Source organism: Adiantum capillus-veneris, chromosome 10, assembly GCF_014529385.1.
Source record: "Adiantum capillus-veneris isolate H3 chromosome 10, ASM1452938v2, whole genome shotgun sequence".
NCBI classification, from domain to species: Eukaryota; Viridiplantae; Streptophyta; class Polypodiopsida; order Polypodiales; family Pteridaceae; genus Adiantum; species Adiantum capillus-veneris.
In genome coordinates, this window is record NC_140940.1 from 67,715,697 (window position 1) to 67,728,811 (window position 13,115).

The following is a 13,115-nucleotide window of genomic DNA, read 5'->3' on the forward strand; positions in this document are numbered from 1 at the left end:
AGGTGAGTTGCTAGGCTTAATTAATTCATGGCTAAGTAGGTCTTCCACTTGCTTCCTGATTTTCTCTTGTTGGGGACGACTAACTCAATAAGGGGTAATGTTGGGAGGAGAGCTGCCATATATGATGCTCATTTGGCCTTTCAGGGGAAGTTGATAAGAAAGATCTTTTGAAGAGCAATCTTTATTTTTTGTAAGAATTTATAATGTTCTTGATTTTTATCTTTTCATGGACATCATTGACATATAGCAAACAACATTGCACACATTCTTTAACTACCCTAGAAACTTGTATATAACTTACCATCGATATAGTATCACCACTTACAACGGCTCAAATTTCATACTTCTTTCCTTTGTGGGTAAGCTTCACCTTCTTCCTTTGTAAGTCTATTCTATGATTCTAAGGCATTCCAAGTATTACATCTGCACCATCGAGATCTCTAATGCAAAAAGGTGTCTTCCTCTTTGAAACCTTCAGCTTGCTGATGTAGGGTACCACTGTCTTCATTGTGTCATCATCAACATTTAGGGCTTGGCGAGTGAGAAGTCCAAAGGAGTCTCCATGTCTTAATTCTTCAAATTAAGTTCTTTGGCCCAAGAGATTAGATTTTTGTTTGCTGCCGGATCAATGAAGAGCAAGCCTTGTTTCCCTTGGAACTGTCCTCAAACCTTTAATAGTTGGCACATCTTTGGAGTATGGTTCGTATTTTCCACCACATCCTGGATGGCATTGATCTTTATTGATGGTTGAGAAGGTTTGTTATGCCCTTTGTCAGGGCATTGCTTTGCTACGTGTCCAGCTTGTCCCCATTTAAAGCACTTCCCTTCTTTCATGTACTATTGCTTTTCTTTTTAAAAAAATCTGCTTCTTGTTGGGATATAAGTTGGAGCAAAATTGAGAAGGATTAGTAAGAGGATTTGGCTTGAGCTTCTTAAAATTTGCGGGCTTTCTTGAGTGCTGATTTTGTCGTGGGACCCCAACACGGATCCACCTCCTGGCATCAAAGAAGAATTAGAGAGGGAGGCACACCTCAAGTACGCCGATGTGGCTACCCTCTAGAGACGGTGGAAATCTCTGCTCTCTTAGAAAGTGCATTGCCTCTAACGACGGTGCCCATGAAATGGGCTGCCTTGAGGGGAAGACTCCAATGGGGAGATCTACTGCCCATCGCCCAAGTAAAGGGCGCCCCCCCCCCCCCCCCCCCCCCCCCCCCCCAAAAAAAAAAAAAAAAAAAAAAAACATGGTTGGCTGCTAGTGGCCTAGGGACACCCTCGCGAACTGCACACAACTCAACTGAGGTGCCTCCCCTACCACATATATACTACCTGAGGCAAAATGCTCGACCCAGATCTCAGCCCTCACAACCTAAAAGAGGAGAACTGGGAATATAGGGCAGAAGAGGGCACCAGGGCCTAGGAAAAAAATAGGCGAGGCTGGGATAAAATATCCCAGCAGGCCTATAGGAGCCTGCCTACATGGCCATGGAAAGAACCAACAACCCAAACCTAAACATGGCTAGATGAATCCCTTCATGAGAAAACTACCTCAGTCCGATCTGGCATAGCCAAAAAACAGCCCTCACTCATTGTCACTTGTCCCTGGGAGAAACTGAGACCGATTAGATGAATCCAGAGGGATGTCATAACTCTAACAGAAAGCCTTTATGTAAGAAGCAACCAATAGCAGTACCTTTCCACTTGCTTGTCGAGATTGACCATTCTGAAAGAAGCAATTGGAAAAAAACATCCCCAAACTTTTGGTTGTAAGCGCAAGTGGTTCCATGGAGTCAAGATATTTGCCTCATACACTAGTTTCATTCGAAGGGAATCAAACGACTATTTGAATCCCACCGAAGTCTTGGGTACCTATCCATGAAGCAAAAACATCGACCACCACTGTAGAACATTCCCTTTGAGAAAGAAAGGACTGCTTTTTTAACTTGAAGCTTCGATGAAGTTGCCCCCGGAGAAAGTGTTATCAAAGTGATGGATACAAATATAGGCGCTTTCTTCTCATCACGAGGCCTTGAGAAAGTGTCTGACTAGACGTTCCCCCCTTCTTAAGTTCTTTGTAATGCTTTTGCCCCTCCCGGAGTCAATTGATCATATGCATTAGGTCATAAGAGTATGTTGCCCTCTATGCCAAAAGTTGTGGCGAAGGTTGGACACATCTCTCCTCCATACATACTGTTGATCTAGCCTTGGTGGAATCCCAAAGGGTATCCTTGCATGCTAAGCATATATGCCTCCTTGCTCCATATGGGCCAAAACCATCTGCTGTGTATGGGCCAAAAGCACCTGCTCCATAGGGACCAACTCCCCTTGGAGGCAAACCAAACTGACTCTTAGCTGCCATACCCGAGAACACTGGATTCCTGCCTAGATAACCCGGGTAGGGTGGCATTTGTTGTTGCATGATGTATCTGTTGCTGCTGCTGATTGGCAACCAAATTGCTTGACGTTTTGGTTGCCCTTACCTTTGCTTTTGCTTTTAGTTGAGGGTAGATGTAACAAACTTGGACACCCCAAACAGTTCACAAAAGACGACACGGCCCGGCGTAGTTCCGTGTCAAGAGGCATTGGCCCCAAAGACTGGCCCGTGAGGCTTATTTATTCTTACAAGGGATGTTCCAAAAGTAGAGCCCCAAAAGTTAACTCAAAAGCTTTCAAAATTAAAGCAAACTGTCCCAAAAGCTTGCCAGCACTAATTCAGCCAGCCCAAAAGCAGCAGCGTAATTTCCGAAAATCCGTACACTGCCACGTATGTCAGCGAAAATTGCGGAGGTCTATATGTACTGCCATGTTAGCATGTGGGTGCTTTTTTCGGCACATTTTTCGAGGCCTGTTGCCACGTGGCATTTCTTGCCGCATGGTGTATGTGTCCGGGGACCTGCCACGTCACTAGTTTGTGACATACCCCCCTCTTGAAAGAATTCTAATCGCCCTCGATTACGCCTACAAAACAGACAGAGGCCATACATTGTCTTAGTAGACACTGACTGTTAGTACCGACGCACTAGACACAACACATCTAGCACTTGTACAAAACAACAGTCACATCACCGGACATCACTTGACATCACAGGACATAACATGACAAATCACATACAAATTCATTCCAAGTTTCAGACCATGATCAATCGGCAACGTATTTAGTAATTGCATCTAAATTTATTCCGGACCTCACTGATGCCCGATTAACTAATCCTTATTGCAATCATGTGTATAGAGATTTATGAGACCGAAATGCTGCAGTCATTTCGTCTTTCAGTTCCTGCACTCAAACAAGTCAAGTACAAATCAATCATTTTTATTTTCGGGAATTCTAGTTATAAAGTCATACAACAGAATACTACTCAGCCCTTCAGTATCCTTGAAACCCAAAGGGGACATCAGTGACTCTATTCAAAATCGGGGTAATCCGTTGACAAAGGAGCGGAGTGACTGCCCTCTTGTGCAAACCCGTTGCACTAGATTCACCTCGCTGAAGTCGGGGTTCTATCAGAGTAGACTATTCTAAACCGAATGCTACAAGATAAAGTTCCAAAATCTGAGGAGTATCTGCTAGGTCCTCCTCCATCCACTTTGCATCCAATGCAGGATAGTTCTTGAACTTAAACCAAGAACCGCCTAATCACTTTACCTTTTTATCTTTCTGTCCTTGTGTGCCAAATTCTGTTCTGGACGGAGTATCTCCTTGCTTTCCTCGACTTCAGGTTGCTCATCTGGCTCCCCATCATCGGACACATTGCCTTTGAAAGGCTTCAATAGACTCACATGAAATTGAAAATCTTCCAAGTATCGGGCATCTTCAGTCTAAAGGAGACAACATTTATCTTTTCTTTTATCCGGAAAGGGCCATAATATCTCATGCTAAGCTTTGGAAAAAGCTGCTCCTTTCCCTTTTTCTTTCTTAGGCGTGCCTTCTCAAAACGTAAGAGCACCCAATCGTCTTCCTTTAATTTCAAATCGCGACGATGTCGATCTGCTGCCTTCTTGTGTCGTTCCTGGGATTTCGCTAAAGCCTCCCGAACCTTAGCAAATTGCAATGTCCAAGTCCCTCGTGTATTGGTCGGCTTCAAAAATCTTAGCTTTCTTGCTAAGGAAGGGCGGAACCTTTAGAGCACCTTCAATGATCTCAAATGGCGCCTTCCCCGTCGAAGAGTGGATTGTGTTATTGTAGGCAAATTCCACCAAAGGCAAATATTTTTTCCATTGAGTCTTCTGATCAGAAATGTAAGACTTCAATAAATCTAGAAAAACTGAATTTGCAATCTCAGATTGCCCAGCTGTCTGCGGGTGGAAAGATGACAAGAACTGCAACCATGTCCTAATGTTCTCCCAAATAGCCTTCCAAAACAAACTCGTGAATCGGGGATCTCCGTCGGAGACTATTGTCTCAGGCATGCCATGTAGTCTGAAAATTTGTGCAATGAAAAGTCTCGCTAAATCTGTAACAAACTGCTGACGTGTCAAAGCCTAAAGAATGGAGCCAACTTACAGATGCCGGCCGAGGGGCCTAAACCCTAAGAAGCAGTAGAAGAAGTGTCACAGAGTGAGGACGTGGTAACCCTAATTGCTGAAACCCTAATTCTGGAAACCCTAACCCTAAAACTTGCAAACCCTAATTTCTGCCAGAAACCCTAACTGCTGAACCCTAATTCTGGAAACCCTAACCCTAAAACCTGCAAACCCTAATTCTAGAAACCCTAAGAAGAACAAGCAACAGAAGAAGAAGTCCTACCAACTTATGGGGATCCCGTGCGATGGGGTCCCAAGTGGCATAAAGGCATTAAAAATAAAGCAGAACACACTCAAAAGACTTTGCACATCAAAATATGATGATGTGGCACCTGTACGGACGTCCCGGAATTCGCGGCGGATTTTTAGGGAAATCCCGAAATTTTAGGAAAGTGAATTTTTGGGGTCAGCTTTTCATATTTGATGCTTTTAGGCTTTGGGCCTTTAAATATGAGCCTTGGGGGCCCTCTCTGGCACTCTTCATCGCGCAGATTGCAGAGGAGGTGCTCCCCGGCTGTTGTACTTTGCGAATCAGCAGTAATATAAAGAAATACCGAAAGGGGCGCCAAGGTTTGGGGCCAATACTCTCTGGGGTGGAATTTCGCCACTCCGTGTCGCGTGTCGTCTCTCTCTCTCTCTCTCTCAGTTCAGTTGTTATTGAACAGTTGTTATTGAAGTGCTAAAAGTCTGTTCAGTCTGTTATTTTCTATTGGCACGTGGTGTCCGCATTTGTGACAGTGGTGTCAGAGCCTCAGGCGTGTGCTTTTCTAAAAGCATACCGGTCCTACAAAAGAGCAGACAGAGCTATTGGAATTTGATTCGAGGTATCTTCGCTCCAAACCGTACTTATTAGCCACTCCCACCCTTACTTCATCGCGCATCGGGCGCGCTCCTGTCTTCACCGCAATGTCTTACAGGGCATAAGCCAATTAAGATCACTTGCAAGAGAAGGATCCAGATTTGTTTCAAGTCACTGTTTTTTTTTCTCAAAAGCAATGCCATGCAGATGTTGATGCCTACAGCTACCAAGCAGCATACTCCAAGTACTTGGCAAGCTTTCAAGAAAATTTTTTGCCCGAAGTTGTATGGTTTCTGACATCTTCCTTCGGAGTGCAACTTCTGGCAAAGTGGGGTATCCTGAAATGCTTGCCATGGAAACCCTAGCACATTATAAATTGAAATTTCTCGACATCTCTCAGTAGATGTCTCTTCACGAGCAGATGACCTTGGAGGTTCAGTGTGATTGCTATCTCTTGAGACTACCATCGCCGCCAAAGAAACAATGTCTGTCCAAGAGCTGATGGACCATGTTGTGCTCGGCTACGATCTCATGGAAGGAACCTAACCCTAATTTTTGGTGCAGGTTTCAAGATGGAAAGTCAGTCAACTTTTCGAGCTCGACTGATGTCGAGATTGCTTTTTAAGTTTAAGTTCTGTTTGATCTTGTTTGGCGATCCTGTTTGGAATTTGTTTGAAATGGATGATATCTGTTTTGAACCTGTTTTGGTGCCGATTTGAATTGTTTGACTCTGGTTTGATACTAGTTTCAATGATTGGTGATTTTACTCCCGGGTGGAGAAGTGAGAAATACTGTTTTGGTATTGTTTGAACCTCGGAACGACGTAGGCCGATGCCTGGGGAGCGTTTCGTTGTATGTTTGAAAACCTCCGAACGACGCAGGCCGATGCCTGGGGAGCGTTTGGTTGTATGCTTGTAAAATAATTGTTGTTGTGACTCCCGGCCCGGACCTGGATGGTTATGCGGGAGGAGTATTAAGAAGTCTGAGTAGTGGTTACTCTCAGCACCTCCAAACGACGCAGGCTGCGGTTTGGGGGGCGTTTGGTTGTAAAAGGCCTCTATATCTCCCGGCCCGGACTTTTTTAGGTTATGCGGGAGGAGTGATGAGGGAGTCGTTGAATATCTCCCGGCCCGGACCTTGTTAGGTTATGCGGGAGGAGTGTTCATCGGCGGCTTTATGTTTCTATGTCTTGTAACATGCATATGTGAGCATTTGTGTTGCATTGTGATGTGCCAAACAGTGAATATTCCTAATTGGATGAGATTGCCTGGGTATGTAATTTTAGTACATCAAGACACCCGAGGAAGATCAGTATACGGTCTGGGTGTGATGGCTAATTTTATTACGCCGGAATATCAAGAGTTGCGATCTGGACGAAAGGAGAAGCTAACTCCTTGATCAAAACAGCCGAAAGGAGAAGCTAACTCCTTGATCAAAATAGCCGATAGGAGCAGCTAACTCCTTGATCGAAAGAGCAGAAAGGAGAAGCTAACTCCTTAATAAAAAGAGCAAATTGATTGTCCCTCGGAATGTCCCTCGGAAATTTTTGAGCTAACTTGAGTTGTTTTGCAGATATGCTGTAATCGCGGACGATTACTCTCTTTCAAGAAGGGGAGATGTAACAAACTGCTGACGTGTCAAAGCCTAAAGAATGGAGCCAACTTACAGATGCCGGCCGAGGGGCCTAAACCCTAAGAAGTAGTAGAAGAAGTGTCACAGAGTGAGGACGTGGTAACCCTAATTGCTGAAACCCTAATTCTGGAAACCCTAACCCTAAAACCTGCAAACCCTAATTTCTGCCAGAAACCCTAACTGCTGAAACCCTAATTCTGGAAACCCTAACCCTAAAACCTGCAAACCCTAATTTCTGCCAGAAACCCTAACTGCTGAACCCTAATTCTGGAAACCCTAACCCTAAAACCTGCAAACCCTAATTCTAGAAACCCTAAGAAGAACAAGCAACAGAAGAAGAAGTCCTACCAACTTATGGGGATCCCGTGCGATGGGGTCCCAAGTGGCATAAAGGCATTAAAAATAAAGCAGAACACACTCAAAAGACTTTGCACATCAAAATATGATGATGTGGCACCTGTACGGACGTCCCGGAATTCGCGGCGGATTTTTAGGGAAATCCCGAAATTTTAGGAAAGTGAATTTTTGGGGTCAGCTTTTCATATTTGATGCTTTTAGGCTTTGGGCCTTTAAATATGAGCCTTGGGGGCCCTCTCTGGCACTCTTCATCGCGCAGATTGCAGAGGAGGTGCTCCCCGGCTGTTGTACTTTGCGAATCAGCAGTAATATAAAGAAATACCGAAAGGGGCGCCAAGGTTTGGGGCCAATACTCTCTCGGGTGGAATTTCGCCACTCCGTGTCGCGTGTCGTCTCTCTCTCTCTCTCTCTCTCTCTCAGTTCAGTTGTTATTGAACAGTTGTTATTGAAGTGCTAAAAGTCTGTTCAGTCTGTTATTTTCTATTGGCACGTGGTGCCCGCATTTGTGACAAAATCATCCGGCTTGATTGTTGTCTTCAGTGGAATGAAGTGAGCTTGCTTGCTAAATCTGTCGATGATAGTCCAAATGCCATCATGCCCACTCTGTGTCTTCGGGAGATCAAAAATGAAATCCATTGCAATACTTTCCCAGGGGCAGATGAGAATGGGTACAGGCTGTAACAATCCTGTGCCTTATGCCTATCAAACTTCACCTGCTCCACACCTTTCAAGGTGGTGTCAATGCCGCGGTGACCCGTAAAAGGTGGACAATGGTACTCAGCCTTTTCCTTCCACGGTTGTGTAACACAACATCGTTTTTTCCATCAAGTAGCCGTCCCGTATTGAATATCTAGCTACTGTATTTGAGTGAATACATCAGAAAAATCGGATTTGTGGCGTACTGATCAACCATGTCCTCGAAGCTTCTATGATGAATCGCGGAAATAGCCAAGACTAACGGCTTCCGAGATGAAGCATCTGCCACCAAGTTTTTTTGTCCTTGCACATGGACAATCTGGAAGTGAAAATGTGACAAGATGTTAGCCCAGTGCCCACCGCATCTGCTTTTCCGAAAGTTGCTTTTGTGACAAGAAGCATCGTAAACTCTGATGATCAGTGAAGATCGTGAATTCGGCTCTAAGTAGATAATGTCGCCACTGAGTAAGAGCATGGATCACTGCCAAAAGCTCTTTCTCATAAATTTGTGCTGTCAATTCTGGGAAAACAATTGGCTTTCATAGGCAATCACATGGCCTTCTTGCATGAAGACTGCTCCCAGACTACGACCACCAGAATCACAATATACTTCAAATGACAGCAAATCCGACGAAGTCAATACTGGTCACGTAGTCAATTTCTCTTTCAGTATCTGAAAGGCAGTCACCTCTGTGGGTCACCACGAGAAAGGGACTCCTTTCTATGTCAGAATGTGCAAAGGGGAAGCTATCTCTTGAAACTTTCGAATGAACCGTTAGTAGTAAGAACACAAGCCCAAGAAGCTTCTAACTTCATGAACATTCTTCAAATCGGGCCAATCGCGAATAGTGTCAACCTTGGCCAGGTCCATTTGTACTCCTGCTGTTGAGACAATGTGTCCTAGAAAGTGTATCTTAAGCAAGAAAACTCGCTCTTTTTTTCACATTTATAAGCAATGTATGCTTCCTCAGTGTCTGGAAAACCCACAAATGGTCGGTACTCTCTGAAAAATCCAAAAAGTCGTCCTGAAAGCTGTTGTGTAGACATCTCCAGGAGCAATACAGATTTGATGATAATCACTCTTCATATCAATTCGGCAAGTAGAATTCTGAAGTCTGTTGAGTATATCATGGATCCTCATAAGGTGGAAATATGTTCTGGTTCATTGGTTCTTTATTTTGGCATCGGCTAACTCTGTAAGGTGGCCGGTTCTGTGGTGTATTACCAGGAATCAATCATGTGATCTTCACGACGTAAAGGCGCGTTGTACGCCTTCAAAGAAACAATCAGCCCAATGTAGAAAATCTTGTCGTTCTTTTTCAAACCTCTTCTCCTACTTCCTCTTTCCCATACTCATATTCTTCTTCTTGATTAGGAGGTGCTCTTGATTGCTGCAGATCTGCATCAAACTCTTCCTAGGAGGAAAGTCAACTGGTGCTCAGACACCATTGAAATTGGAAAGTCACTTGACAAGGTGGTAAAACAATACAACAATACCAAAAGTAATGGAAAAACAACAAACTGAACTGAAAGAGAACACTTAAGAGTCAAGGTAGTGCGCGGTTGAGTTCCCCACTCGCGGAGATTGAGTCCAACAGGCATCCCTTGCGTTTTTCTTTTGGATTGTCGCGTTTTCCTTATAGGTGCCTGGCCCTTAAAAGCAACTAAGCTATCTACGACAGTGCTTCAAAAGCACTTACTATCGTCTGCTATTATAACTGGCGCCCAAAAGCAGTCTCCCAACGCAGAAACTGCCATGCCATCTTTGTCTGTATGGCTGCCATGCTAGCAGGCAGTATGGCTTCCACGTCAGCAATCCATACGGACATCCGCGAACTGTGGTGCAACTTCCAGGTCTGTACAACCAGTCTGGGTCTCTCTTGGTCTGCTCCTGCTGGTTGGCTCTATCGGGTTCGGTCACGCCATGTCATCATTTAGGGACATTGTCTTAACTTCTTCGTTTTTATTTAGGGATGTACAATGTGCCTTTTCTTCTTACGTAAATGGAGCTTTGGGTCATGTAGTTACTGCCGATTGTTCTATCCTTCCTTCGGATTCCTTGAAAGACCTTTTCTCAAGAGGTACTAAATATAGGCTCCCTTCTTCAAACGACCCTTGCCTTCTCAAAGCCATAGAAAAAGGAATTTCTAGTTTCGTAGTAAAGTTTGAGGAGTCTTTAGGAGTTCAAGGTATTTTTACCCATTGGAAGTCTGTAATCCTCAAGAAAGCTTCTTTGAAATTAGCATCTTGCTCTCGGAACGTTTCTTCAAGAAGGAATAGCTTATCTTCTTCTGATCGTGATGCTCTTAGGAAATTTCATCGTGATTTTGTAATCTCTTATGTAGATAAGTGCTCTAATAACTTTGTTGTTACGTGCAAAAAGTTCTATTTAGAATGCTTGTTAGGTGAAGTAAACTCTCAGACTTACAGTGATTGTGATCTTTCAATGCAAGAGGTTATCTCGAAACATCAAGACTTCTGTAAGTCTTTTGGTTTCAAGTGCCAGCCTAAATTACCTTTTTTATTTGGAAGTTCCACAAGAACCCTATAAAGCCTAGATTTATAGTTGCTTCTTGTAACACCTCTTTGACGGAGGTTTCCAAATGGCTTAGTTATTGTTTCAAAGCCATTTTACCTAGCGTAAATGAATTGTGGAATAATATGCTAAAGGAAGCAGACGTACCTACCGATTCAAGTTGGATTTTAAATGATTCAGTAGGCGTGATTCCTGTTTTAAAGTTTTTGATCTCTTCAAGAAACCTTAAGGAGAAATCTTCTTCTTTATGTCTCCAAACTTTTGACTTTACAACGCTATACACGAAGCTAAATTTGGAGGACCTTAAATTTAGAGTCAAGTCTCTTATTTCAAAAGTTTTTGCGTACAAGCTTGAGAAGGATAGGTACAAGGCATTGCGAGTAGAAAAGTCAGACTTCTTATGGCTGAAAAATAAGAATGTAGATGTAGACAAAGGAAGAAAGAGATTCACCAGGATTGTAGATGACATTGACATCATATCTTGGTTAGATTTTCTTTTGGACAATTTATATATAACCATCGGCGACTCTCTTTTCAAGCAAACAATTGGTATCCCTATGGGCACCAATTGTGCTGTTTTTCTTGCTAATTTCGATCTTTTTACTTATGAGTTTGATTTTATGGAGCGTCTTGTCCTTGCTAACACTTGCCCAATATTTTTGCACAAGTTATGCAATGTAAGACGCTTTGTAGATGATCTTTTTGTCCCCGACGTTCCTTCTTTTCAAGATTTTATGTACTTGAATTCGAATTCTGTAGGCGGAGGAATTTATCCCAAGGAGTTTTGTGAACTTAACTATACCACAAATAGTGATTGTTGTGCCTTTTTAGACCTTAAGATTTTTGAGACTCCCTTGGGATTAGAAGTAGATATCTATGATAAGCACCTTGAACCAGAATATGCCAATCTAAAAATCATCCGCATGCCTCACATTTCTTCGAACATTTCTCTTTTAGCTAAGTACGGTGTCATTTGCTCTCAACTATTTAGATTTTCTCGTCTTTGTTCTAGTAAATCTACTTTTGTTGTTCAATCTTGCCATCTTATTTCTTTACTAGTTGAAAAAGGATACTCATTCAAAAGAATCATGAAAAAGTTCGTTCATTTTTGCATCGTAGTAAGTTTATTTTTAGTGTTTCTTCCTTTGGAATGTTCAAGATAATCAGTAGTAAATTCAATAGAAGTGGGGAGCTAAAAAACCCACTTATTGTTTGACTTAATAACATCTTATGTTGTTGTTTTGATCTTTAGCGCTTCTAGTATTTTCACTATAGCTTGACAATTGCTAGCCTTTATCATGGCTGAGTATGCCCATCACCTCCGGAGGGTGATAGAAACTCAGCTCGTTGGTTTTGTAGAGTACGTTCAAAGCATGAATGGCCTCTATCTAAACCTGCACCTACTCTTGGGCACTGACTACGTGAGTAGGGATGTCATAGCTGTTGTCCAAGCTATGCATGATAAAGGTGATAATCTTATTCTTCCTGTTTGGACAAGCAGTGAAGTTGAGATCACATATTGTCAAGTTTGGTTCTTTGCTCTTCGTAGGTTTGTAGTAGTATTCATTTTTCGATTTCATATTTAGCTTAGCTGAGGACTTAAGAATGTGTTCCGTTATAAGTTATTGTGTGAAGTTTGATTTCTAGGTTTAAGTTTTTAAGGTGTCTTATCCTTTTTTTGCTTAAAGTTGAGTACTTGTTTTAAGCCAAGTAAGTCGCGTCAACTTATTTTACACACGTCTTTTCTAGAAAACATTTTTAAGTTAATAATGTTTTGTTTTATCTAGTTTTGTTTCGTAGCAAACAAAGTGATTTAGTTTGTTTGTTTTTTTGTTTTTGTTTTTCTTTTCTTTTCATGTGTCCCTTGCTTTTATAGTTTTATGAGTGCTTTATTCCCTCTTATAATTCGTGAGTTCAGACTATTCTGAACTTATGACGGTATATGTACAATGTGATTATTTTGTATTTGATTCCATCTGTTGAATACTGCTGTGAGTTGAACTTACACCCCGAGTGAGGATTGGAGCTTTCATTCAGTAGCGCTTTGGGGAGAGAGAGAGAGAGAGAGAGAGAGAGAGGTGTTTTTTGTCTTTCACAGGATACTTAACTGCAGATGACCTTTTAAAAATTATTAGCTACTTTTATCATGGAGCTGCTAGGCCAAAATGTTTGAAGGTCCCGCCGAAAGAAAAAGCACCACCTAAGCTCTAGAGAGTCGATAATCTGGATATAAGCTTGTAAAATGCTGCTGGCTTCGAGGGGATTGCTCTGTTTTTCCATGGACGAAAAGCGGTGGTTACATGCCCCTGGTTTAATAAGGTGTTTTTCAATAGTAAATACTCTCTCTCTCTCTCTCTCTCTCTCTCTCTCTCTCTCTCTATCCTGTCTTGTTTATATCAGCATGTGTGTTGTGGGATGTTTCCTTTTTAAGTTCAAAATGAGCTTGCTTGGTGACAAAAGTGAAGGATGGTTGAAGGGTGATACACGTGGATGCCCACCCCTAGTATCTCTATCTTGCCTTGTGAAATGCTTTTCGACTTGCTTTCCTTTCTCGTAGGAGATGAAGGATATATG

At 42.5% G+C, this 13,115-nt stretch overlaps 1 protein-coding gene across 1 annotated transcript in view; it reads left to right on the top strand.

Annotated features, from left to right (window-relative positions):
* The window catches only part of LOC147448993 (thioredoxin-like fold domain-containing protein MRL7 homolog, chloroplastic), a 45,234-nt gene extending 32,341 nt beyond the window's left edge, over positions 1-12,893 (top strand). The window contains exon 5 of the mRNA XM_086521379.1: positions 12,640-12,893. Coding sequence (XP_086377505.1) covers positions 12,640-12,752 — 113 coding nt within the window. The 3' untranslated portion in view covers positions 12,753-12,893. The remainder of the gene's footprint in view (positions 1-12,639) is intronic.
* The last annotated feature ends 222 nt before the right edge of the window (positions 12,894-13,115 follow it).